The sequence below is a fragment of the Sesamum indicum genome, linkage group LG8, assembly GCF_000512975.1.
Source record: "Sesamum indicum cultivar Zhongzhi No. 13 linkage group LG8, S_indicum_v1.0, whole genome shotgun sequence".
NCBI lineage: Eukaryota > Viridiplantae > Streptophyta > Magnoliopsida > Lamiales > Pedaliaceae > Sesamum > Sesamum indicum.
In genome coordinates this window covers 14,438,248-14,464,190 of record NC_026152.1, presented here as the reverse complement: position 1 = coordinate 14,464,190, position 25,943 = coordinate 14,438,248, and the positions used below count along the sequence as shown (strand labels likewise).

General features: G+C 32.2%; 3 protein-coding genes across 4 annotated transcripts in view; 1 reads left to right on the top strand and 2 right to left on the bottom strand.

Annotated features, from left to right (window-relative positions):
* LOC105168734 (cytochrome P450 71A9-like) lies at positions 6,833–10,178 on the bottom strand. The gene is made up of 2 exons (XM_011088879.2): positions 9,259–10,178; positions 6,833–7,610 (listed from the first exon to the last, which is right to left on the bottom strand). The coding sequence occupies exons 1-2, from the start codon at positions 10,138–10,140 to the stop codon at positions 7,002–7,004; spliced, it is 1,491 nt and encodes a 496-aa protein (XP_011087181.1). The 5' UTR covers positions 10,141–10,178; the 3' UTR covers positions 6,833–7,001.
* Positions 17,007–18,615, top strand: LOC105168733. Its single transcript, XM_011088877.2, has 3 exons — positions 17,007–17,170; positions 17,266–17,354; positions 18,239–18,615. Exons 1-3 carry the CDS (start codon positions 17,141–17,143, stop codon positions 18,387–18,389), a joined length of 270 nt encoding a protein of 89 aa, XP_011087179.1. The 5' UTR covers positions 17,007–17,140; the 3' UTR covers positions 18,390–18,615.
* LOC105168732 (anaphase-promoting complex subunit 8) overlaps positions 23,045–25,943 on the bottom strand; it is a 4,392-nt gene continuing 1,493 nt past the window's right edge. For both annotated transcript variants that reach the window (XM_011088876.2, XM_020696344.1), the window contains exons 3-4: positions 23,574–24,824; positions 23,045–23,466 (exon numbers count right to left, since the gene is read on the bottom strand). In XM_011088876.2, the coding sequence (XP_011087178.1) occupies positions 23,392–23,466; positions 23,574–24,824 (1,326 nt within the window). In that variant the 3' untranslated portion in view covers positions 23,045–23,391. The remainder of the gene's footprint in view (positions 23,467–23,573; positions 24,825–25,943) is intronic.

Here is a 25,943-nt window from a genome sequence, read left to right as displayed (position 1 = left end):
GTAAATTCAGTGAATTTTGATTAACGGAGGGACTTATTTGTTAGACGAAAGCAAACCTCAAGGGTGCTAGATTTCTCAAACCACAGGGGGTTTACGTATAATTAGACTAAATCTCAGGAAAGAAAAATGTAATTATCCCTTATAAATATTTATCATATGATTGATATGTTTTTTTAAATGATCATTTTTTAAATTATATATTAATATGTGTATTAAACTTAGATTGGGGTTCGATCACACGTGAATCACCTAAAGTATCCCTTTGTCACTACATAAAAAAATAATAGGTGATTTTAGAATTGTCATTAAGAATATATTTGAAGTAATAATAATTTGATGTTTGTCACGACATAATGATTAGTGAAAAAAATTATACATTAAGTTGTTACTGTCGGTAGACTGACAACACAAATCTAGCGATATTTATATTTCTGGTCGCTACATTATCACTTTATGTGTGTCGTTAATTATATATACTGATAATTTTGTGTATACTTATTTTATCATTAATTATATCTAGTGATGATAGTTTTTAAAAAATAATTAGGATTAAAATTATAAAAATATTATAGTGACAAAATAAAAATATTTATCATTTAATATATTATTAGTAATAATTTTATTATATTATTTATTTTTTTGTCACTCATATTCTCTTGTTTTTTTATCTTTCAAAAGACAATTAATGACCACAGTTTAGTGTGATTGTAGAGATATAATTAAGGATAAATTACAAACTACAATTTTTTTTACTTTTTTTTTTGTATTTTTGACATAAATATGAATATTTTATTATTTTTTAAAACATTTCAAATATCCTCTCTAATGAAAAGTAATTACGTAACCTTTAAACAGTGGATATTATTACTTTTCTTTAACAAAATTTTTTAAACATATAATATATTTGAAAAAATATAAAAAGAAATTGAGGCTGAGTAGAATGAATATTTCTTAGAAAATATTAGTACATAAAATTTTAATTTTTTTTATAAAATTATAATTTATAATTTAAAAGGGCATTTTGCATAATAAAAATTGGATGAAATCTAACTAGACACTAATATACAGAATGTGCTTGTTGTTAAATGGATGAAAATAAAGGAGGTATTAATAACAAGGAGATTTTTACATATAATTATGTCAAATCTGAAGGGAGGTGGTTGTAATTTACAATTTTATATCCCTTCCTCAATTGCGGAAAATTATAATTTTAAATTTGTAATTTAGAGGGTGCCATTTTTTCTCCTGTAGGATTTTTTTTTGTGCAATTTAATCCTGTAATTTTATAATTTTGATAATTTTAGTCATTTTCTGCCCATTTGGGTGGAAAATTAAATGTGACTTTCACATGGCTCAATTAGATTACAATTTTAGTCCTGTAAATTAATTCGTGTAGGATAAAAAATACCAACTCTCTGGATTACAGGACCAAAATTGCTAATCACCCTTGAGTCACAAAATTAAAATTATAATTTAATTAGGTTATGCACAATTCATATGCAATTTTTTGGCTAAATTCACTGAAAAAGAATTATAATTATCAAAATTTTTAAAATTACAGGACTTAACTATAAACGTTAACTTGTCCAAGACAAAACGTTACCTTTTATAAATTATAGGATTAAAATTTATTTTTAGGTAGTCAATTATTATCCCTTAATAAATAGTATAAATAAAATAGAAATGTACAAAAAAGTAAGGGGGAGTACGAGGAATCCCATATGGCGGTGATATCTTTGGCAATCAACCGCGGGTGTACATACGAGGAATAAAATCCCATGATCACGTATTTGTTTAAGGAAATCAGATTCCTGTGGTTTTGTTCTCCAATGGCTAAACCTAAATGCTATGTTTGGTTTCATGTTTTGGTATTTTTTGAGACAAGATAAAATATATTTAATGTTTGTTTTTGTACTTTTTACATTATATTTATATGATTTTTTGTTTTTCAACTTTTTATATAATATATATATATATACCTATATATAATATAAAAGAAATATGATTTGATAATAAACAATATTTTTTGTTTCACAGAAATACAACATTAAAAATATAATATTTATATATAGACATATTTATGTATGAAAATATATATAAAAGATATATGATTTGACAATGAATAGTGATTTTTGTCTCCTAAATCCTAATATCAAACCTACACTATTTATTTTAAAATATTTTAAATTACCTAAAAATACAAATTTAAGATATAATATTTATTGAGAGTTAAAAAAGATTCATAGTGGGAATCAGTTGGCAGTTTGTACGCATTAAAGAAAAAATCCCTATGGTTACGGGTCGTTTTTCTGCCAACTCCCCCATGCTTTAATATTCAAAATTAATGCTATTTTATTAACTCGTGCGCTGCACGGAGGTATTATTTTTTAATTGAAACTATTTTTTTTTAATAATTATTTATATTTATGTTAATGTTTCAAGTTTATGTTTTGATAGGGATTAATGCAATTTGCCCCATGTAGTATTATAAATAAACAAATTATTTCTCTGTATATGAAAAAAGAATAGCAATTCACCTCATATTTTCTAAAATGAAGCAATTTACCTCCCTGCCTAAGGAGGTAAATTGCTTCATTTTAAAACATATTAGGAGGTTATTGCTACATTTGAAAAAAACACAAATGGGTAAATTATTTTTTTCATAGGAGAATAATTTGCTCATTTGCAACATTATAGGGATTGCTTGCATTTTTCCCTTTTCTTTGGTACGAACATTCCAAAATTTTAACTTTTGTCTCAAATTGGTCTTTGATTATTTTCTTGGAAAAATGTGCTCGAATGTTAACTTTTTGGAGAGTAAAATAGTTAACTTAAATTTGTTTTCATCACTTTAATCCTTTAAATGTGGCTACTTTGTATGGCATAATCAAGTTATTCCTCACCTACTGTTGAAAATGAAAAATTTGGAGAATGATATATACACAAGTTTCAAAAAACACAGAAATGTTAAAAATGTATTTGGTCCTAACTTGTGTAGTGTTGTTTGTGTGGATGATGTGAGGACAGGGTTAGAAATGCACATGCGGTACCGAGAAGATAGTGTATGTGAACTAAAATTGTTGTGGCAAATGATGTATGTGATTTAATTAATTTTTTAACGTTTGAATCCGTCTAGTTGAAAAATTGGTAAGATCACATTAGAGAAGAATTATAGTAAAACCCTGACTCTAGAACAAAAACATCATCTTAGAAGTAGAAAACTGTTACGCCCAAAAAATAAGACCCTAATCTCAGAACGCAGCCTAATAGAAATTAACCAACAATATATTCACCAAAATAATTAAATATTTTAATATCTTTTGAAATTTAGTGTAATCATACATAAATTTTTGTGGCATGAAATATATCTAATGCTCCTGAGGTTTGCTTCCGTCTAACAAATAAGTCCATTCGTTTGACAAAATTTATTGAATTTGCTGATATTAATAAAAGAATTGGACCAAAATCTATATTTATCTCTGATTGACTTGTTACTGATTTATTGTAGGCGAACTAAATCTTTTTATAATCAAACTATTCTTATAGGGGAAAAGATATATACTTCTCATATATTTTAATGTGTGAAGATGTGTAAGAATAGTATAGTCATTAAAAATTTATTTTGATCATAATAAATCATTAATAAGTCAATTGATGGATACTACCGATTTTCATTTAGTTTTTTTTTTTTTGGTTAATACCAAAAAGGACGGTAAATTTTGATTATATAGGCCTTATGTTTGTTTCAATGCTTGTAAAATGGGAGTAAAAAAATAGATATACGCTTATTATTCGTATTGATGGCTGCTTTTGAATGGTAATCATAGGGTGCAATTATTGTCGGTAGTTGGGTTAGATCCAAATTACAATATTTTTTCCGATTACATATGTAACAGTGGATGAGATCCTTCTATTGTCGTATGTTTCATTTTCTATTGCTTATATTGATTAACGCCACGTGGACAATTTTGAATCGAAGATACTGATAAGAGGTCTGGGTAAGAGAGAGAAAATATTGAGTAAAAATAGCTGACAAGAGAGAGAAAATAAAGGATTTCATTCAATCAAAAAACAAAAATAATTCATGGCAAGAGAAAATTTTGGTGGAATTTTTCTTGTTTTCTAGGTTTTGTTTCTTTATTCCTTAATTTTGAAAAAATAAAAAATAGAAAACCCAGTTTTCTGTTGGTCGTCTTCTTCAACGTGAAAAATATGGATAAAAATTTATAAGGTAAAAATGGTGGTGTCCTACGAACAGTGCTGCGCTTTTCTTGCGGCACCAATTCTATAAACAACATCTTGTAGTCAGAATTCCAGGTAGCTTTATGCGTCACTATTGAGTTTGGGTATTTACCTAAGCATGTCGAGTTAGCACATGCTCTATTGAGCCTTGCCCGTACCGTTCCTGGGGCTTGTCTTAGATTACACTATGTATATTTTGAACCCCAAAATCCAGTATCGCTCAAATTGCACGCTGTCAACTCCCTCCCTGCAGTTCTAATCCGAAGGCACTTTCATAGTGGTAACAGTACTCGAATACGACTACTATTACCCCACGGTTGCGTCTCATCAAAGTCCATGAAGATGCCTAACCGATTGCCAATTTCCTCATCCACTTCCCGTGTCATTAGTTAAAGGGTAAATTGTGAACATGTACATGAAACTGACAACAATTCAGATCAAACTGATAGCATTTCCGATCAACTTCTAACGGATTCTCTTCCCCTGAGACCGTTTGTAAAATGACCAGGTTTCTATCAAAAGTCCACGGGCATCCCCCTAAAGCCCTATCTGGTCGACGATATGATTGAATCGAAGTACATAGAAAACGGTTTTCCCCTAACAGACGTACCTCCAAATCCCGCGAAGGTCGAAGCGATGCTGAAAGCGTGGAGGGCAAAACGTCATACCGGAACGTCTTAGGCGTAAGAAGGCTGCCCACGAGTAGGAAGCCTTCGTTCTCCGTATTTCCCGTCTCTCCTCATCCTCCTTTAGCACTAAAGATTTTCCCAAACGGTCCATAATCAGAATCTGCCGAAACCCTCATCCGAGAAAGCAAACCCTCAAGGATAAATCCTACCAACAGCCTCCCACCTGCACACGTCGGCCAATCAAACACTAAGGAGAAGGAGTGAGATAAAAACACAAAAAAACAACCAATCAAGGTAACAGAGAAACCGAAACAAAAAAACAAACTAAAGGTATTGGGATGCAAAAATCATTAGCTGCGAGTTATCAAGCCTCGGTCTACCACAAAAACTTCCGACAAAACAACATTACAAAGCCCATGATGGACTCAACAACTTAATCCAGATGCTACTAAACCTCTCATGCGAGAGACGCTAACGGGACACGGCTAGAACAATCCCATTTAACCACCGCTCTTAATTCTCTCTCTCTCTGTCTTGCATCGTGTAATTCTTAGTATGACAAATCTAAAAGCTTTTGTTATAAATGATCTTAAAATGATTTATTTTATAGAGATAGACATTCATCTGATAAGTATCCTTTTAAACCATTGTACTCATTCCGGAATTGTTTGTAAAGATAAATTGAAGACATAAATCCATTTCAAATGGAAAATTAAGGAAAATGAGACGGATAAAAACTGTATTATTGGTCCTGAAATACAATTGCACAGAGAAAATTGCAATTTTCATCCTGTGTAAGTATGAAAATGTGACACTTTTTATTCACTTGAAGATTTATTTTAACGATGAAGAACAATAATTGTAATTAGTAGTATGCTAATTTAATGCTTTAGTAGTGTTTTATGTTAGGGATAAATTCATCTTCATAAAGAAAATCGAGAAAAAAAAAAATCATCTGAGATCTATTTCTACTTTGATAACAACAATGGTACACACAAAACCACATGAAATATCAAGAAAACAACCACTGATTAATCCTCCATTCCAAATTAAATGAGTATCTTTTCTTGTATTTTATTTCACACATACAACCTACATACTTATAGATGTTCTTAACATATATATATAATGTACATTTTAAAGATACAACTTACATACATAATATAAAATGGTTAAATACAATTTACCCCTCCGTGTTAACAGAAAAGTGCAAAAAAATCCTTATAAAAAAATAAAGTGCAATTTACCTCCTTGTTACACTAAAACAATAGTGTCATTTACCTCCCGTAAAATAAAAGGTTAATTATAATTTACCCCCCTGTGTTAATATAAAAGTACAATAAAGTCCCTTAAAAAAAGTACAATTTACCCCCTTGTAATTTAAAAAAATGATGCAATTCACAGAAGGGTAAATTGCACTTTATTTTTTCACAAAAATTTTTTGGTACTTTTTTGTTAACACAGGGGGTAAATTGTATTTAACCCTAAAATAAAATATAGAAAAAATATTGATCTAGAGTATAGGTAAATTACGTCGATACTTTACGAGATTAGCTCTAATTAAATGAACAACCCCGTCCTTTACAAAAATACAAGTGCACCCATAGAGATTTTAGTTTTGAATATAAGTACACCTCCTGTTTACAAGCAAAATCTTACAAAATACACACCTTGACATAAATTACAGTAGCTACTACCCTAGCCATACACAGGCTCCCGTAAAATAAAAGGTTAATTATAATTTACCCCCCTGTGTTAATAAAAAAGTACAATAAAGTCCCTTAAAAAAAGTACAATTTACCCCCTTGTAATTTAAAAAAATGATGCAATTCACAGAAGGGTAAATTGCACTTTATTTTTTCACAAAAATTTTTTGGTACTTTTTTGTTAACACAGGGGGTAAATTGTATTTAACCCTAAAATAAAATATAGAAAAAATATTGATCTAGAGTATAGGTAAATTACGTCGATACTTTACGAGATTAGCTCTAATTAAATGAACAACCCCGTCCTTTACAAAAATACAAGTGCACCCATAGAGATTTTAGTTTTGAATATAAGTACACCTCCTGTTTACAAGCAAAATCTTACAAAATACACACCTTGACATAAATTACAGTAGCTACTACCCTAGCCATACACAGGCTTGGCCACAAGACAAAGGGCATTCTTCTTATGCATTGTCATTCCAGGCAACACTTCAAAATCTAGGTCTTCTTCTTTCATTCCGGCAGGCAATTCCCAGTCAAATGCATTCAAAAGATTAGCCAACGCTAGCTCCACCGTCGCCATCCCCATTGAAATCCCCGGACACCCTCTCCGCCCTATCCCGAACGGGATCACCTCCGGATCATGACCTCTCACATCAATTTCACTCTCCAAGAATCTCTCTGGCACAAACTCGTCTGCATCGTTCCAGAACTGGGGGTCCCTAGCAATAGCCCATGCATTGATATATACCAAAGTTTTCGGCTGAATTTCATAGCCATTTATGGTGCATTCTTGCAAAGTCTCTCTTGGGACTAAAAGTGGAGCCGGTGGGTATAGTCTGAAGATTTCCTTTATGACTGCCCTTAGATAGGGAAGTGAAGCAATCTCATTCTCATCTATTAAATCCTTCTTTCCCAAGTTCCTTATCTCTGTCTGCGCTCTCTTCATTGGGATTGGACTCTTCATTAGGGCTGTCATTGCCCATACTGTAATAGCTGCGTTTGCATCAGTTCCTCCTACTAAGATGTTCTGCGATGCATAAAACGTTTAAAAGTTTAAGGATGACTATGTCTTGGTATTGCGTCGACTTTATTGTCCATTCATTTGAAATAACTTATTGGATGATGGTCATGTTTGGAACGAGTTTGTCAATATTTGGGACCTGACCCTATGTGTGCTCAACTCTATAAATATAATTTAAAACAAAATATTTATTATTTAATAAATTATATACAAAACAATAAAAACTACAAACCGTTTCACGATAATTAAATTTAATTTATGATATTACTTTTATGTATTAAATGTAAATATAAATAAAATATACACATATCTTTCAATATATGTGTATAACTATACAATTTAAAAAGATTAAAAGGATCAAGTTTGAGTGGGGTTCTGAGTCCAAACACCAAAACTCGAGATTCATATCTAGACTCAACCTTCATCTAAGTCCGAGTCCGAATCTAATCCTTAATATTTGCTTATGACCAGCATGACCACTTTTCTTAATCTAATTAGAGGAGTCACCTACTATCCTGAAATGTCCAATTTAAATTTTAACAATTACTCAAAGGATAGGTACCCCTTTTATAACTCATTCCCTTCTGTTTTGGATGATGAAAAATGCTGAATATAATTTTAATTCTTTAATTTATAGGGTGATATTTTTATCCTACACGAATTCATTTTCGAAATTTAGTTTTATAACTTTAAAATTTAGTAAATTCATTTCTTTTTCGATCACTTAAAAATAAGAAGACAGAACCTAACTAGTCCTACTCATGCTGGATAAAAAAATGTCAATTACTAATTACACAACTAAAAAGATTGTTATATATATATATATATTTATATATTGTTGAACTGTTTATTAAATTGGAAGTAGTATGTATAACTGAAAAGATTTTTAAAATCAGAATTTTGAAATTTCCCTTTGTTATATTTTTATTTTGAAGACTTAACCTCTTAAAAATAGTATATATATATATATGTGAATAAAATTTTTAATCAAAGAATATAAGAGGGATCGAAGGTCTTAAATGGAAAATAGATGACCAAAGATCCAAACCTCAAAGAGGTATGTTGATGTAGTGAAAATTTTTACTCAAATCACATTCTCTCGAATTAAAATTTTTATAAAATATGACACACTTCTTAGGTGGTTAATTAATTTTTCTTAAATTATATACTAATCATACTATATATGAATAAATTACACTTATCGTATAACTGATTTTGATCCAATCAAATTTAATCTGAATTAGAAATTTCGGGTAGATGTACATAGACCTAACGTTTAGTAATTTTTCCTAAAACAGACTTAGATGTACTTGATTAAGAATGTAAAATATCTCGAGACTCTCTGCCCTCCTAAAACAATATCTTGCTTCCTATTATGTGGACATATATAGACCAAGCAAAAGTTGAATAAAATCATTTATTATTACAACTTCTTGGTACCATCCAGACTGACCACATAGGCCTTATCACTAACTTCAAGAATACGATAGTTAATTAAAAATATTAATAGAATCTCACAATCAATAAAATAAAAAGTATAATGGTCTCAATATACATAACGAAATATGCAATTTTTCGTAAAAGCAAGTTATATAAAAATGAGAGATAAAAAAGTAGGTCAAGAAGAAAATGAAGGATAACGATATTCAATTACCATGATAACTGCTTTGACATGATCCACAGTAAGAGGAATGGAAGACAATCCATCTCTCATCAGCCCAAGTAAGATATCAAGAATGTCTCCTTCCATTGCTTTAGGCCTGTTTTTATCCAAGTGCTCCTCAATAAGCTCCTGGTAGAAAGAATCCAATTCCCTGAAGATCTTCTCCAGCCTTTTCCGCATTCCAGAGATTTTATCAATCCATCCCAGCAACGGAAAATAGTCCTCCACACAGAATGCCACCAACACGCCCTGAACATCATGGAAAAGTTGGTAAAAACGGCTTGCGAACCCTTCGTCCATGCTGCTCTTGCCCAGTGCCACTCTGCAGATCGTGTTGCTCGTCATAGTATTCATCATCTCACTCAGGTTAGTAACCCTGGACAGCGACGCATCCCCGTAAATCTTGTTGATCATCCTGGAAACTTCGTCTTCCCGAACCGGGCGAAAAAACTGGACCTGTTTGGGGCTAAACAGATGGAGATTTGAAACTTTCCTCATCTCCCTCCACAGGTCGTTGTACGAGGAAAATGCAATGTCCAGGCCGTTGTAGGACAGCCTCTGCATAGCGACATGCGTAGGCCTGCCTGAAAAAACTAAGTCGTGGGATTTCATGATTTCTTTCAGTATATTTGCTGAGGAAATCACCAGAAGAGGCCTGGATCCGAGCTTCATGGACATGAGGGGGCCATATTGCTTGGAAAGGTTATTCAGATATTTATGGGGATATTGGGCATCAAACTGGTGCAAGTTGCCGATGAAAGGGAGCCCAGGAGGCCCTGGTGGAAGGAGGTTTTGGACAGGTTTTGGTTTGTATTTTTGAAAGTAAAGAATGAGGATTATGGGCAGAGCTAGCAGCACAAGAATTGGCAACATTTTTTGAATGGTTGAGGTTTTGGTGGTTCAGTTGTTTTTTTATAGATTTTATGGGACCGGTGAGTGGAGGAGGATGCATGTTGTCTATGTGTTTAGGTTAGAAATGTTTATTCATATTTTAAAAGAAATTAATTTATATAAGCAATGTAGTGTATAATAGCTCAAATATGATTTTTCACACAATTAATTATTATTGTCAAAAAAATAAAATAAAATTATGGCATATGTAAATTAACGATGGCTACGCAATGGCTGCAAGTCTAGTTATGTTTTTACAAGTGATGTCAAGACATTAGTCAAATTATAGCCTATATATTAAGTTGTGACCATTTATAATATAGTGAAAAATTAATTCGTTTTATACTGATAGTCAGGACTGCGTAATAAATTGTAAGGTTATATATACAATTCTATATCCCTCAATATCACAATTCAATTGCTTGGCCCCTTAAATTATTAAAATCTTCAAAATACCTCTTTATATTTGAATTATAAACCTTTAAATTCAAAACCAATAGACAAATTTACCCTTACCTATATATATATATATAGATTAATGACTTGATGTATTCTCTTTAACCGCTCTACATATATTAAGATAAATTAATCAACTAATATAAATCCAAATTAGATTCATTACAATTGTTGATAGTGGGATTCAAACTTATGAACTTACATTTGTTTGTGGGACGTCCAATGTTCTAAAAACCAACCACTTGCAGTTGCAGTACCTCCATTGCACCGCCATCGGCAGATACCAGCCGCATGGAACAACACATGAGAGGAATTGCTCTAGAAGATATCAGGATCATTATTGCAATGATGTAGGAAGCACTCCAACGGGAATCTGGTGGGGACCACATATCTGTCCCCTATGCACCATCGTGCTGCCCACAAACCGAGGCGAGTCTCCTTTAAACAATAAGGCCATTTTTTCTATTCAGGATTGGATCGGATATTCAATTCAATCCGACCAAATTGGGTGTTTATTTACAAAATGTCCAGTCCGGGATTTAATCCATGAGCCCGATATAACTCGTTTGAATCGTAGATTATTGATGAATAGTAATCCAAGCCTTTTTGGGCGGATTGTATATTATCTGGGCAGACCCACATGCCGTGGATAAAAAATCAATTCTCCCAAATGTCCTGATTTCTAGTCCAATGTCACAAATGCCTCTAAAGATGGTCCAATTTTCATGAATGTTGTCATTGTTTTCCTTATCTCATCTTCCGCTTTGACCGCAAAATTAAAAAAAAAAAAAAAATTATCGACCACGACTATTTGGACAAAAAAAAGGAAACTACATAAGTTGCAAAGGACTATTCCTTCACAAATATTAATTGTCGAAAGAGTTTGTGATATGATGACCTAGTGGTCGCAAATTTTGGGCAACATTGGGACGAACCTTGCTATTGAAATTTCATTGCAATGATAGGTTGGAAGTATTCGTCATTTTAACAAAGACCACTTTGTCGCAGTTTTAGTACGTTTTCTTCATTTTTCAAATGATCAAACTTTCTGATAGATTTTGATGGGATCCAATCTGTGTACTAGATCTTAGCCACGTACCCTGCTGCCAGGAGCTCCGCTACTTCCTGCTCTATGATTTTGTTCCTTTCAGTTCCAAAGATTCTCTTTTTTTGTTTGACAAGCTTATGAGTAGATGATAGGATGCATTTTGTCACTCAATTACATACTTAATTCAAGTATTTTAGGATTACTTCATAGCATTGATAATTGAATCATGCATCTTTTTTAAGTAAATAATTGATATTAACCCCTGTTGAAGGAAAGAGAGCCAAAAAGCCCCAAAGGAGCTGAAAATTGACCAAGGGAAGTAGGGACAGAAGCAGACTTCAACATTCGTTAGGGCGTGATTGTTGAAAGTTCTGTTTGTACTTATCATTTTATTCTCAGTGTTTGTTTTTTATTAGTATTCTAGTATTTAATTTTTGTTGAGTCTATTGACAATTAGAGTTCAAAGTGAGTTAGTTTTCTTCTTTAGCTAGAACTCTATTCTTTATATATAGTCTCACATCTCTGTAAATTTCAGCTTTTGGTTTTAAAAAGATATTTTTAAGGTGATTAAAACGTCAATTTTTATTGTTAAAAATCCGTCTTCGAAACTTGTTTTCTTATGGTGAGAAAATACTTTTAAGTTAAAAGTTAGAAGCACATTGGGGATTAGTTATGTTTTTAGCTGTTTTAAATTTTTTGTAAATAAATTCAACTTTATTTTGAACTATTTTACACTCGTTATACTCTTACTTCAAATTTTTCCATTTTAATTTATTGTCAAAAGTACACATTTAAAGTTGATATTAGATTTTTCGAATAATGTGAACAATTAAACACCAGTAAAATTTATACTTTTACATATTTAATATTTATTTTTTTTGCTATATTATCTTATATTATTCCAATATCATATAAAGATATAAATAAATCCTTTGTGATTAATTAATAAAAGATATTTTTTTGGCAATCATGCATGTTTATTTATTGGGAAAGATGGGCAAGAATGAACAATTGTATTACTTAGTGCAAACACTAGTGTATTAAAAAATTAATTTTTTATTAGTATTCAATATTTTGATAATATAAATAAAAAATGTTTGTAAAAATAATACGAAATATGCTAATTGAAATAAAGTTTATTATTTTTTAATAAAAAATATTACTAATAAAAGACAAGTGCAAATATTACATACATATAGTATATTTTAAACACATGGGGACAAAATCGTCTATCATATATTATTTTAAACATATGATTTGTTCTTATCAAGAAATCATATAGCAAATAATGAACTAATAAATTTGATTATGCAACGCCTATTAACTTATTTATGATAAATATTTTAACTATAATTAAGAACTATGGTAAATATTTTAATTGCAGCCAAAATTTAATACTGTCGCACCAATATTTTTGTAAAGTAAAAACTTTCCTTCAATTAATAAATTAACTACTTATTCAACTTCTTAAATTTTATATTAACTCATAAATGAGTTTTCTTTTTTTAATTGTAATGTATTGATTTATATATTTACTCTTATATATAATATATAATATATTTTAAAGCGTGAAAAATTATTTATTATATACACACATGAACAACGTACCTTAATGACTAGTTATTATAAAAAGAAAAAGTATTTTACTGACAAATCTAATGGTGATTTTGATGGTACAACATCATTTTTTGTAAATACCAATTATATTTCTGAAAACTCAATCCTCAACACCTCTTCCATATTTATCTCTCAACTCTCAACTCCCCATATTTCTAACAAAAAAGAAAAAAAGAAAAAAAATCCCCTCATTTCTTCAAGACAGTTGTCAAATTTATCTATATAAATACTTCAAATATGAAGAATCGTTATCAACAAGCACTTGATGAATTTTGTTAAACTTTTAATTCACAGATCTGGATATTATCTTCTCAATATTTCATTTAAGTTCATTTTCATATCAAGTCTAGTTAAGATCCGGGTGATACAAGTGCAAATCCATATACAACGGGTTGACGTGTCTAAAAGAAAAAGGAAAAAACTGTATGTTGTTTTGGCTTCATAATTACTTGAGGTTTGATATAATATTTTTGGCTCCACATTTAATTTTGTAAATACTTGTGCATAATTATATAATTTTATTATGTTGGATTTCATATTTCTCAAATTTATCTATATCTATAATTCATATGTAGAGAATATTAATAAGTAGTTGGTAGATTTTGTTATTAAACTTTTCACAATTCTACCGTCGCTTCTGAATATTTCGTTTATTATAACGGCTTTTTTCTAAAAATTATAACGGCTTGTCTTAATAAAAACTAGAGGAATTAGGTGTTTGACTTTCATTGGAATGCAACATATCCATGAAAAATTATTAGTGTATCTGATGATGCAACAAAGAATGGTGGCAGATAGATACTAATTTTTGTGATGAACTAAATTTTCTACACATTTTTATGCAACCATTTACGTAAAATCATTTATAATTCTTCGATATATTTTCACATCCATCAAATAAAGATGGTTTTAAGAAATAATACTTCACAAGGTTATTAAGTTACATAAATGGCATTGCATGCTTGTATATAATGCCACAACCTATTTAACTTATTTGCATATTGCAAGGGCCGGTCGCATAATGTTGCATATACCAAGACAAGTTGAATATCACTAGAACATGGTCGTATATGCTAATAATGCAGTTTCCCCAGTAGATAAAATGTATGGAGAAATTTAGGTCATTGAAGCACAGAAATTCTTACTACCTCTACCACCATTCTTCGTTGCATTCTCGAATACATTAACAATCTTTCATGAATTTAATTGTTGCATCCCAATCAAAGTCAACCACCTTTTTTGTATGCGAGTCGACAACTAGAAAGATTAGTTTTCCAACTCAATCCCACAATAATATCGAGCTTGAAGAATTAATTTAGACTATCTAAATTGAGGTAACGAACCCTTAATATAACAAGTAAAATGTAAATGTTGCTCCAAATTGAGGTAACCAGCCCTTAAACAATCATTTATATAGCTTCTACTCATGGTTGGAAAGCTGATATTCAAGCAGAATTTCAACCAAAAATTCACGAGTGGAAGATAACTTTTATATGCAAACAGGAGGATATGGAAGTATTTCCATACATAATTAATGGGTTAAATATAATTTACTCCACTATGATACGAGGGGGATCCTATGTAATAAAGAGCAACAAATTATCTCCCTATATATTTTTTTATAAAATGAAACAAAAGCACCCATGAGGCGTTTGGTGGGATACACGTGCAGCTCTTTTATATTCTTTTAATTTTTATTTTAATATTATTTATACCCTTATTTAAGAATTGTTGAATCATGATTCAATATAATGTTCAAATTTAACTAATGGATCAATGATGTGGATTTTATTTAATTCGAATTAACCGTTTATATTTAAAAAAATATTCAGTTAAAACTGTATATATTATATACACAATTAAATTTGAATATATATTTCTATTATTTTTTATATATATTGATGCGTGTGGTTTTAGTATGGGTACAAAGTTTTTGAATCTCGATATTGAATTTGGGTAATTGAGTGAAAGCTCTTGAGAAAGAGGACCTGCAAAACAAAACGTTAGCACCCTGATACTTAAGTTAGTTCTGAATTTAAGAATAAATAAATAAACATAAAAATAAATTATGACGAATAATTATGATAAAAGTGAGAATTTCGTATGTAAGAGCACAAATTAGAAGAGTAGAGTATCAGCAAGAGAAGTTCTCGAGTGTCGAAGGGGGTTATCTGTTGAGGAGTACCTCCCCTATTTATAGAGGAGGAGTCCCTCTACAACAAGAGCTTCGGTGAGAGGGTTCTGCATGCCCAGCAAAGAAGGCGAGATTTAGGAGGGGATAAGGTTCTACCTTATCTGTTTCTTAAGCAGCAAGTTTTTGGATGAAGGGGGACTCCTTTATGCAAACTCCTACTTAGTGGGGAGTCCTCTTAGGCTCAAGAGTCCAACTTCTTGAGAGCACATTCTTTCCTACAAGCTAGTTTTGGAAGCCTCCGGATTGGGCTTCTTCCTTGGGCCAAATATGACAAAATAGACTTCCTTCCTTGACTGGACTTTGGTGTAGGGGGTACCCTCTTGGAGCAGGCCTAGTGACCAGATAGTAAGTTGTTCCCTTCTTGGGTCAAGCATGGCGACTTGGGCAGGCTACCCCTCTCTTGGCCTGACAGGCCTATATTTGAGCCTAACATTTTTTCTTGGGTCAGTCTCTTTTGGCCCATACCTATCATATATAATAATTAGTTTTACGATTATAATTATTTATATATGAGATATATTTTTACCTTTTGAATTGGTGTTATTATTTGGTTTGAAAACATTTCAATAAACTTCGACTAAAAACTATGATAAATAAAAATTAATACTTATAATTTTATTTTTATATAAATAATAAATTAATATATTTATTATAATTGTTTTATAATTAAATTTAACCTCTTTTTATTTTTTGAATTTGAATTATTATTTGATTTGAAATATTTTAATAAACTTTGACCATAATTGTAATAAATAAAAGGAATATTGCATTTTTTTTCCTCTAAAATTTAGTGTAATTATACGTACACCCCTTGTAGTTTGAAAAAATTATATTTAACACCCCTAAAATTTATTTTCATCTAACAAATAAGCCTCTTTATTAGTCAAAATTCACTGAATTTGATGATATTAAAAAAAATGATATCTATAAATTGACTTATTACTGACGTATAGCATATCAATTGCCCCTAAATAAAATTTAATTTTTTAAAAATAGTCAGGGGAGGAGAGTGCAATTATCCCTAAAAAAAATTTAATTTTTTGAAATGAACATTAGATAAATTTTAGTTTTATATAAATAATAATTAGTTTCATTATGAAATGGCATATTATAATCTGCAGAATTAAATCAATTTAATTAAAAACAAATCAATTTAATCTGCATATCTATAATACAATTTTACCCTCTGAAAAATTAACTAACCGAGTATGTGCACCTTACGTGCACAAATTCCTTCTATTTTTAAGGTTTGTTAGGATGGGGGACCAAATGTTTGGCATATTTTGAATTTTAGAGCTAAAAATGTTAATCTCCTGAAGTGGGCGACCAATTGTGCAACACTCCTTATTCAAGAGGGTCACAAATGCAATTTTGCCCATATTCTTCTGACACGTAGTAGTCAATCATTGGGTTAACTGTGGGACCCAGGGCCGACCAACCATTCGTACCAAACGGCCAATCAGCTCTCGTCTTCTCCAATTCCAAGAACCTTATCTACACTGTAATAATATAGAATTATGCTACTTTTGTAAAAAAAGAAAAGATATATGAAGCAATAATGAAATAAATAAACATTAGTAAAGCATTGGTGGTCAACCCCATCAACCACTCTTCTCCTCTGCCCCCAGTCCATCATCTCTGCTTCTGGAATCGGAAAAAGCTTGAAGATGGCTCACAGCCGCTGGATCAGGCCTGAGGTTTCCCAGTTTCTTGATATTCCACCAGTTTTAAATGCAAATTTCTCTTATGTATTTCTAATTACTCTCTGTTGCGTGCGTGTGTGTATGTATAGGTGTATCCACTGTTTGCAGCCATGGGGGTTGCTGTGGGAATCTGCGGCTTTCAGCTGGTTCGCAATATCTGCATCAACCCTGAAGTCCGGTATTCTCTCTCTCTCTCTCTAGGGTATATGTATATATACTCCTACTTGTGTTTGTTTATCTCTCTAGAAAAATTCATGTCAATTGATATGTGAGATCAAAAGATGAGCTGTCGTCGCATGTTTCCTGCAATCCCACCTCCGTGTCTTAGTTGTTTCAGTTTTATTGCGAGATAGACTGATTTCAGTTTTATAGTTACTACTGCGATGTTGGTCCCTCATGTTCTGCATTTCTCAATTTTGATCCTTAAACTTTTTATGTTTCTGCAAAAGTTTGGTCCGGTCGACCAAATTAATGAATGGCGGTCTCACATGAAACGTAGGTTAGGGCAGTCTCCAAGGATAAATTAGCCTTTTTACCCACCTTTGCCTGGTGATTGGTTTTATAAATGAGGAAATTGTCACTTGCTCATTTATTTTTTATACTTTTTTAAATGATAATTCCCTAATTTTTGGTGCATTTTGGGTTAAAAAGAAAAAAAAATATGAGTGCTCGTCTTCCAAAGTCATGAAATTCAAGAAACAATCAGACGACACAATTACAATGTTTTAACAGAAAAAAATCAAATCCACAGATTGTCTCTTGAATGAAGAGATGGGGAATAGCTTTTGATGCAGTTGAGCATATCTAATAAACCAAGAAATGTAGAGTGGATTTTTTGTTTTGTTTTAAATTCAGATCTGATGGGACCATGATCATCAACGATTGGTAAGATATTGTAATTTTACAAAGTTTCCCCTGTAATAAATTGGATCTACAATTGAAAGACTAAACTGTAATATTGAGTTAAATTTCACGCTCCAATGATACTCTAATTCTTGATATAGCATGCATGTTGCATCACTGAGATATAGCGAAGACCTGTAACGTAGTCATTATAAACAGGGTGAACAAGGAGGGTAGGGCTGCCGGGGTTTTGGAGAACTTCGCGGAGGGACAGAAGTATTCGGAACATGCACTGAAAAAATTTGTTCGGAACAGGCGACCGGAAATCATGCCATCGATCAACAGCTTCTTCACGGACCCACAAAATTAAGAACTATGGTTGGCTTTGAATGTATGGATCGGAGTGGGGAAGAACCTAAATGCATCTCATGTCTTAATCCATGATCTGTTTGCTCATGTTGTGCCAGAGATGTTTGTCTTGTGTGTAAGATGTGGTGTGTGTTGTGTAAGAATGATGGAATCATGGATATTAATTGCTACCTTATGCTGATGTTGAGGAGTGGTTTTGTTGAGATGCTATCGTTGTTTGTGTTCAACACGGAGAAGTCTCAAACCCTACTCCCCTTTCCTAAGCTGAAAACTTGATTGTCCTGTGCGTTGGAGCGTTAGTTTAAACGGTTAAGACCAACTTTAATCATTTTAAAATAATTTGGAGATCAGATGTAATAAAATCAGAATATGAGATATAAAAAGTGATTTTAGTGACTTAGGAGACCAAAAGCGAAATTATCCAATTTAAAAAAAAATACAAACTTTAAAATCTTATCATTTTTTTTTTTTAAAAATTAAAAAATTGACAAACAATTTGATGGAACTTATAAAATATTGAACATCTCATAATTTTTTTTTTGAAAGTTTATAAATTAAATTGATATCCTGCTAGCCTCCATGCCTAGTCATTGGTTTTACCTAATTTCTTGAAACTAAAGTTGATTCATTAAGTCCACCAATCCCTTATCACATAAAAAAAATATATATGTATATATACACAATTAATAAAATACACATATATACGTACACATCTCGTAATTATTAAAAGATTGGTTTGACATTGTAAGTAATTAGAGGGTGCTTAAGTTGATTAATCATCTACTTAATGGAGGGTGCACTGCCACCCCAAATACATTTCAATTAAGGCACAATCACCAGCCTCACTAACTAACAAGAGATTCTGTCCATCTATTAATTACGTATTTAATTCGTTGCAGCTAAAGATAATATATTGTTATTAAGTGAAAATTTTTAAAGTTATCTTTGAAAGGACATTAATTAACAATATGTTTAAGAATTAATTAATACATTTAATTCCGCCAACCCTCTTCTTCACCCCTAATCTAATAAATGTGACACATACTCTACTACAAATGAACAAGACCATATTATATAATTTTTGTATCTTTTTTGTCATAATAATTGTATATTATGTTTGAATATAAATATATAATACTCATATATATATGCATATGTATTTAGATAATTTAAATCCAAATAATTAATTTAAGTTAAATAAAATTTAGACAGTAGATCTACACCAAATAAAATTAGATGGGGTATAAGGGTTTATTTTCTTTTAATAAGATTCAATTTATTACTACATCATATCCTTTGTATTCAAACTCAAATAATAATTCAATAAGTAAAATTCATATTGGCACCCGAATTTCACCATTGATATTACTTTGGTACTCAAAATATTTTTTTATTTTTGTATTATCTTTTTATATAATAACTATATTTTTATCCTTAGATAATAAACAAAAATAATAAATATACCAAAAGAAATTTGAATGAAATTCAGTTAATATATTTTGTCTTTGTTTGAGAAATTTGACCTTCAGTTTTTCCCTTTGATATTGTATAAAATAATAAGATTTCATTATTTTGTTATTTTCTACTCACTTGCATTATCAATATCTATGAAACAACTCGTAACTTATTACTTATCGCTATAATAAAAATAAAAAATATCGTACTAATTTTTTAATATTTAAATTTACTTTTAAATTATTTCTTAATTCAAAGAAAAATCTAATTAGAATAGTAACTTTAATATTTTTTTTAATATCAAGATACATTTTTTTAATATTTAAAAATAAATTCTTAAAGCGTTTTTATTAAATAAGATATCAAAATTTATAAAATATTAATAACAACAATTTTGCAATAAATATGATCAAAATTGAAAGAGCTTATTAAAATTTAAAAAATAAGTTGGGAACTTAATTTTTTAAAGAAACATTATAAGCTCCTATATAACATCTTATTTTTTTTTTCATTTAATTATAAGCCTATTTTCAGTAAAGTTTACCGGACAATATATTTAATATTTTATAAGCTCTCAAACATATGTTATAAGGTAGGCTGAGAAGTTTATAGACTCACCCAAATATCTCTCAAGCACTAGCACTATTATCTTCTGTTGTAGGGGAAAAAAAATAAAGGAAAACACGCACACACATAGTAATTGCGATTGAAGGTAGGGGCCTGATGATCTCTCCTCTATAAATAGACAGCATCAACCATATTCCTCTTCAACTATACACACAATGGGTTTCATGGAAAAGCCTGTCTTCATCATGATTTTATTGAACATGATGTTGGTGATGCACAAATATGAAGCTCGACAACTTGGAGAAATGAAGACGAGCTACAATGGCATCCTCCCATCTGTAGGTGACCTTGGAACTACTGAAAGACAAACTGGGCAATCGCTCGTCGTAGGTTCTAATCCGTTACTTCCATATGGAGGGGATCCGCAGGGTAAACGGTATGAAGTTGACCCCGTACCAGATATACCAATACCTGAATTGAGCAAGCAAAACGGTCAATCGCTCGCCGTAGGTTCTAATCCATTACTACCATATGGAGGGGATCCGCAGGGTAAACGGTATGAAGTTGACCCCGTACCAGATATACCAATACCTGAATTGAGCAAGCAAAACGGTCAATCGCTCGCCGTAGGTTCTAATCCATTACTACCATATGGAGGGGATCCGCAGGGTAACCGGTATGAAGTTGACCCCGTACCAGATATACCAATACCTGAATTGAGCAAGCAAAACGGTCAATCGCTCGCCGTAGGTTCTAATCCGTTACTTCCATATGGAGGGGATCCGCAGGGTAAACGGTATGAAGTTGACCCCGTACCAGATATACCAATACCTGAATTGAGCAAGCAAAACGGTCAATCGCTCGCCGTAGGTTCTAATCCATTACTACCATATGGAGGGGATCCGCAGAGTAAACGGTATGAAGTTGACCCCGTACCAGATATACCAATACCTGAATTGAGCAAGCAAAACGGTCAATAACTCGGTGAACCCTATGCTGAATCACCCTGACGTTCCTGATTCAGCTTATATCCTACCTCCTCCTTAAACTCAAACACATTAGTCTGCTTCACCACTATATAGCTCATCTGAAGCTATAGGTTTAAACTCCAATGTAATTAGTAATAATTGGTATTCTGCACTACTCGCATGTACCTTCACATCTAGAGAAGTTAATCCCTTCTCTTGTTTTTAATGAGTGATGAATAATGTGGATGTTAATCACACAGATTTCTTTCTCTTATTATTGTCTCTGATATAGTTTTTAGTTTACCCTTTAATTGATAACCTAATTGGGATAAATATACTCTAATATTTGGTGACATCGTTGAGGAGCTATCTTTCAACTTAATTACACCAAAGAAAAAAAAAATTGGGGGAGAGATTATTTATGATAATCTTAACATTATTGACATTATTTTATATATTAAAAGACAACAAGTTTTATATTTTCATGATGATGAATTTCTTAATTTTGATGACAGAATTATACTTTTCATCCTCAAAGTTTCCAACTAATTCAATTTTGGCCCTCAAACTGCCAATTCCTTTTGCGAAATTGGTGTTTCTAATTAAGTGCATGTCTGTTGAAATGGAAGAAAAACAAAACGGTTGTGATCCCCAATACAACCAGGGCGTGTCCTTCTCAGCCCGTGTTGCAATCTTACTTTCCTTGATCTCAATTATCAACACCAACTTCAAATATTTTAGTGCACCCCTAAAATCAATTGACATAGACAATTAACACTCTAAAGAAATTGCACTTCACATTGTTGTAAAGACAAACCCATAAATTAGAATCTTGAATTTTATGAAGTTCGTAACAGCAGTTTTTTTTTTTAAACAAACATTTTCAACATCATCATTATGGTTTAAAAATGTCTTGGCTGTTACAAATTTTCTTCCGGCTGTTTTTGGCCGTTTTCATCTGCAAATTGAATGCCATAATTGCTACTCTTACTTGCTGCATTAACGTTGTGAGGAGATTGGCATGCCTATATAAAGTCTTGCCATGTCTCATTTGCAAATCACCAAGAAAATAACACACTTCTCTCTCAAGCTCTCTCACGGGCACTCTCTCTCTCTCTCTTGGCTACTCTCTCAATATTTCTAAGATTAGAACTTTGTTTCAGCAACAAATTTTTGAGTATTTAATTAAAGTGTTTTTCAGTATAGTACTAAAATCGAAATAACTATAACCGTTTTATTTTGAGAGAAATTACGTTGTACCCGGTGTACTACTGATATGAAATGTATTTTTTCTTTAAGTCAAGTAGTGAATTCTGCAATTCAGTTAAATTTACAATTATTATTGGATTGAGAATTGTTACTAATATTTAAATTTTTTCTCGTAAATAGCGTTCCTAACTGTTATATTTTATTTGTTCCAACGTGGCTTTAATTGCTTTTGGTTTCTAAATCCAATTGCAATATTTTAAAACCTTGTTTCATTACTTGAAATTGAAAATTTTTTCAACAAACTGTAAAAACCAATTTATACCTGCATATTGAGTATAAGTATCCCTTTCTTTTGAATGGATTATTGTTTTCTTTCGGCATGCTCTTTCACCTGCTAATGAAGAAAGAAACTGATGTATGAAGACAACAATTTGAAGAAACAATCAATGACCAATGATGAAGGAAGAAAAGAAATTATTTAAATTTTGATTGACAGCTAATACAAATGGATTGTCTAAGGATCATGAAAAGACTGATGTAGCAGAATGCTTTCAATCTGCTCATTTCCACTGGTTGCCCAACAAAAGAATGGACCTCAAAAGGAAATGCTTTCCAGTTTAATGGATCAAACTCTAAGAATGACTCATATCAGAACAAGTACACAGCAAACTACTACCAAATAAATCTATACCGCGCACTCAATGAAGTCCTGTAAGTCCTCTGCATTCCATAATCTGGGACTTAGTCAAGTACACTTCCATGATTCCGGAATCTTGATTTCACAACCAAGTTACTGGAAGAAAGTTAGGGTGGGAAATGCTCAACTACATCCCTTGCATACCTTATTCCTCGAAGAAGACTCTTTGCAGTTTCCTTTTCCTGCATAGAGAATTCATATAAAGTTAGAAACTATATAAAATTCCCAAGTTAATATGTGATAGGCATACATTATTTGCAATTAGATGAATGAATCTAAAATGACTTACTGGGCCTGTGTAGTCAAGAAGACGGGTACAGTAAACCTCTGCTTCATCAAATTTTTTCTGAGTTTTACAATGTTGGGCAAGAAACATTAAAGCTTCAACCATATTCGGTCCTTCCCTCTCTTCCGCCTCCATCCTCTCCAAATCCTTCTTGTAATAAAATGCTGCCTCTTCAGTTTGACCAAGTTCACAGTGAAGTTTTGCAAGTTGGTGTAGCGCAATGGCTTCCCTGTCGTTACAATTCACTGCTCGTTTATAACATTTGATGGCTTCCTCGAGCATGTGGAGCTGTTCGGTCTCGAAACACTGGGCCATTGCAATCCACAACCGAGAATCATTTGGTTGCAAGAATACCGACTTCTTGAAATAATGAAGTGCATAAAAGGGCATTCCCATCATTTCATATGCTTGGCCTAAACCATACCACGCTCGATAATCACATGGATTTATATCTACTGCACGCCGATAGGCATCAACTGCTGCTGAGGTATTCTTCATCTCGACATACTCATGACCCATGAGAGTCCATGCTGACAAATAATTCTTATTCAATTTAAGAGCCCTGCGGAAATACATGACCGACTTTTCATGCTGCCCTTTCAAACTGTAATAATTCCCAACAATACAACAGGATTCGGGTCTATATTTATCAGTCAAAAACACCCGGTGTGCAAGATAACTTAAGGCGGAAAAACACTCCTTAGCGTAGAGGACATTGGAATACATATCCATGTCCTCAATTCTATAAGGATCATTTCTTAAAAGTTCTTCAAATATAACTTCGACTTGTTCGAACTCCCTGAGGTTATACTGAGCTTTAGCAATCTGGGCTTGGATGTAATTGCTGAAAGTGAAAGTTCCTTGTAAATATTCATATTTTGCCAGGGACTCATTATGCATCCTGAGTTCCTGGTAAGCACTGGCAAGGAAAAAGTCTTTCATCCAGTGGTTATTAATGTTAAGACTGTTCAATGCCTCAATCGTGGTGCAGAGTGCTTGCAGCTCGGACCAAGCACTCCAGTTCCAGGGGTAGATATTTACAGATTCTACAAGCACAGAACGGGCAAGATTTTCATTGCCTTTCTCCTTGAGGACGAGACCATATATGTAAAGACCAAAAGGATCAATTGTTCCATTTTTGCGAAGTGTTGACAATTCCCTTTCAAGAGAAACCAGTTCCCGATTCAAAGCATCACTCTTACCTAGAGGCCCCTCAAGTTCTATCATCTCTTCTTCTTTTCGCTTTTCTCCAGCCTTCATAAACCAAAAGACATCAGATGAATTAACTTCGGCGTTTCCAAATAATCGTTGCTCCCAACTGGAATGTCCTCCAGTGATGGAAACAAAGAGTCACATCCGTGCAGCAAGTGTAAAGCAAACATGTTGACTACCAAGATGCTGAGAGAAAATTGAAATCTAATAATGTAATCAAGCTGTGAGAATCACACAAGGAAATATGAGTTAGTGCCAAGCCCAAAAAGGATGCTTTCCAAAATTGTTCTCTCTCCCTGTGATAGGAAACAAGCATAGCACTGTCCAGCATAGTAGGTTTCCAGTTTGGTATGATGTTTCTCTCCATCTTTAGAAAAACATGCATCGTGATATCTGATTTAAAACTATCCTTACTACTACTGTTTCTTTTAGATCAAAAATCAGCCAACTCGAGGCTTCAGAGTGAACTTGTTTCAAGTCTATCCATCAACTCACAAGATATTACAAGTACATGCTGGTACAAACAGACAATGAGTATCAATTGACTTAACAAGCGCATGCACTTATTAATTTTATCAACTGGAAGTACGGAGTGCTTCAAGATCGGAAAGCCCACCAGGGTCTATGAGTAATCTAGGATCCTACTACTTCTGTTTATTTATCAGATTATCCCAAGTGTTGAAGTGTACAAATTAAAACAGTGTGCTACTTGGGGTGAATAACAAAAAGAAAAATGAAAAGCCAAACAGTGGGACTGTGTATGGATGAGATGTCTTACATTGGAGATACACCAAATCAATATGCGCCACAACATCAACTACCTCAAGCACAAAGTGTAACTACGTTATTAACTGGAGGAATTAAACTGCACTTTTCTAATGTTTTACCCACTAGCTGACAAAAAGTAGTTCAGCTAATGTAATGCAACCTCCCAAACTTAAAAGCAGAATGCAATCAGAAAAAAATATGACTCTAAAATTCCTTTTGGAACTAAGAAAATTAATCAACAACAGATAAGATAATGTTGTGATAGATTTCAAGATGGATGAATCAAATCATGATAAGCGGACAAATGATTTTATCAATTTCAAAACTATAAGACGTGGAAAAAATTTTCTCAGTTCGTCAACTTTCTAGTGCTTTCAGTGTCATATAGACCTA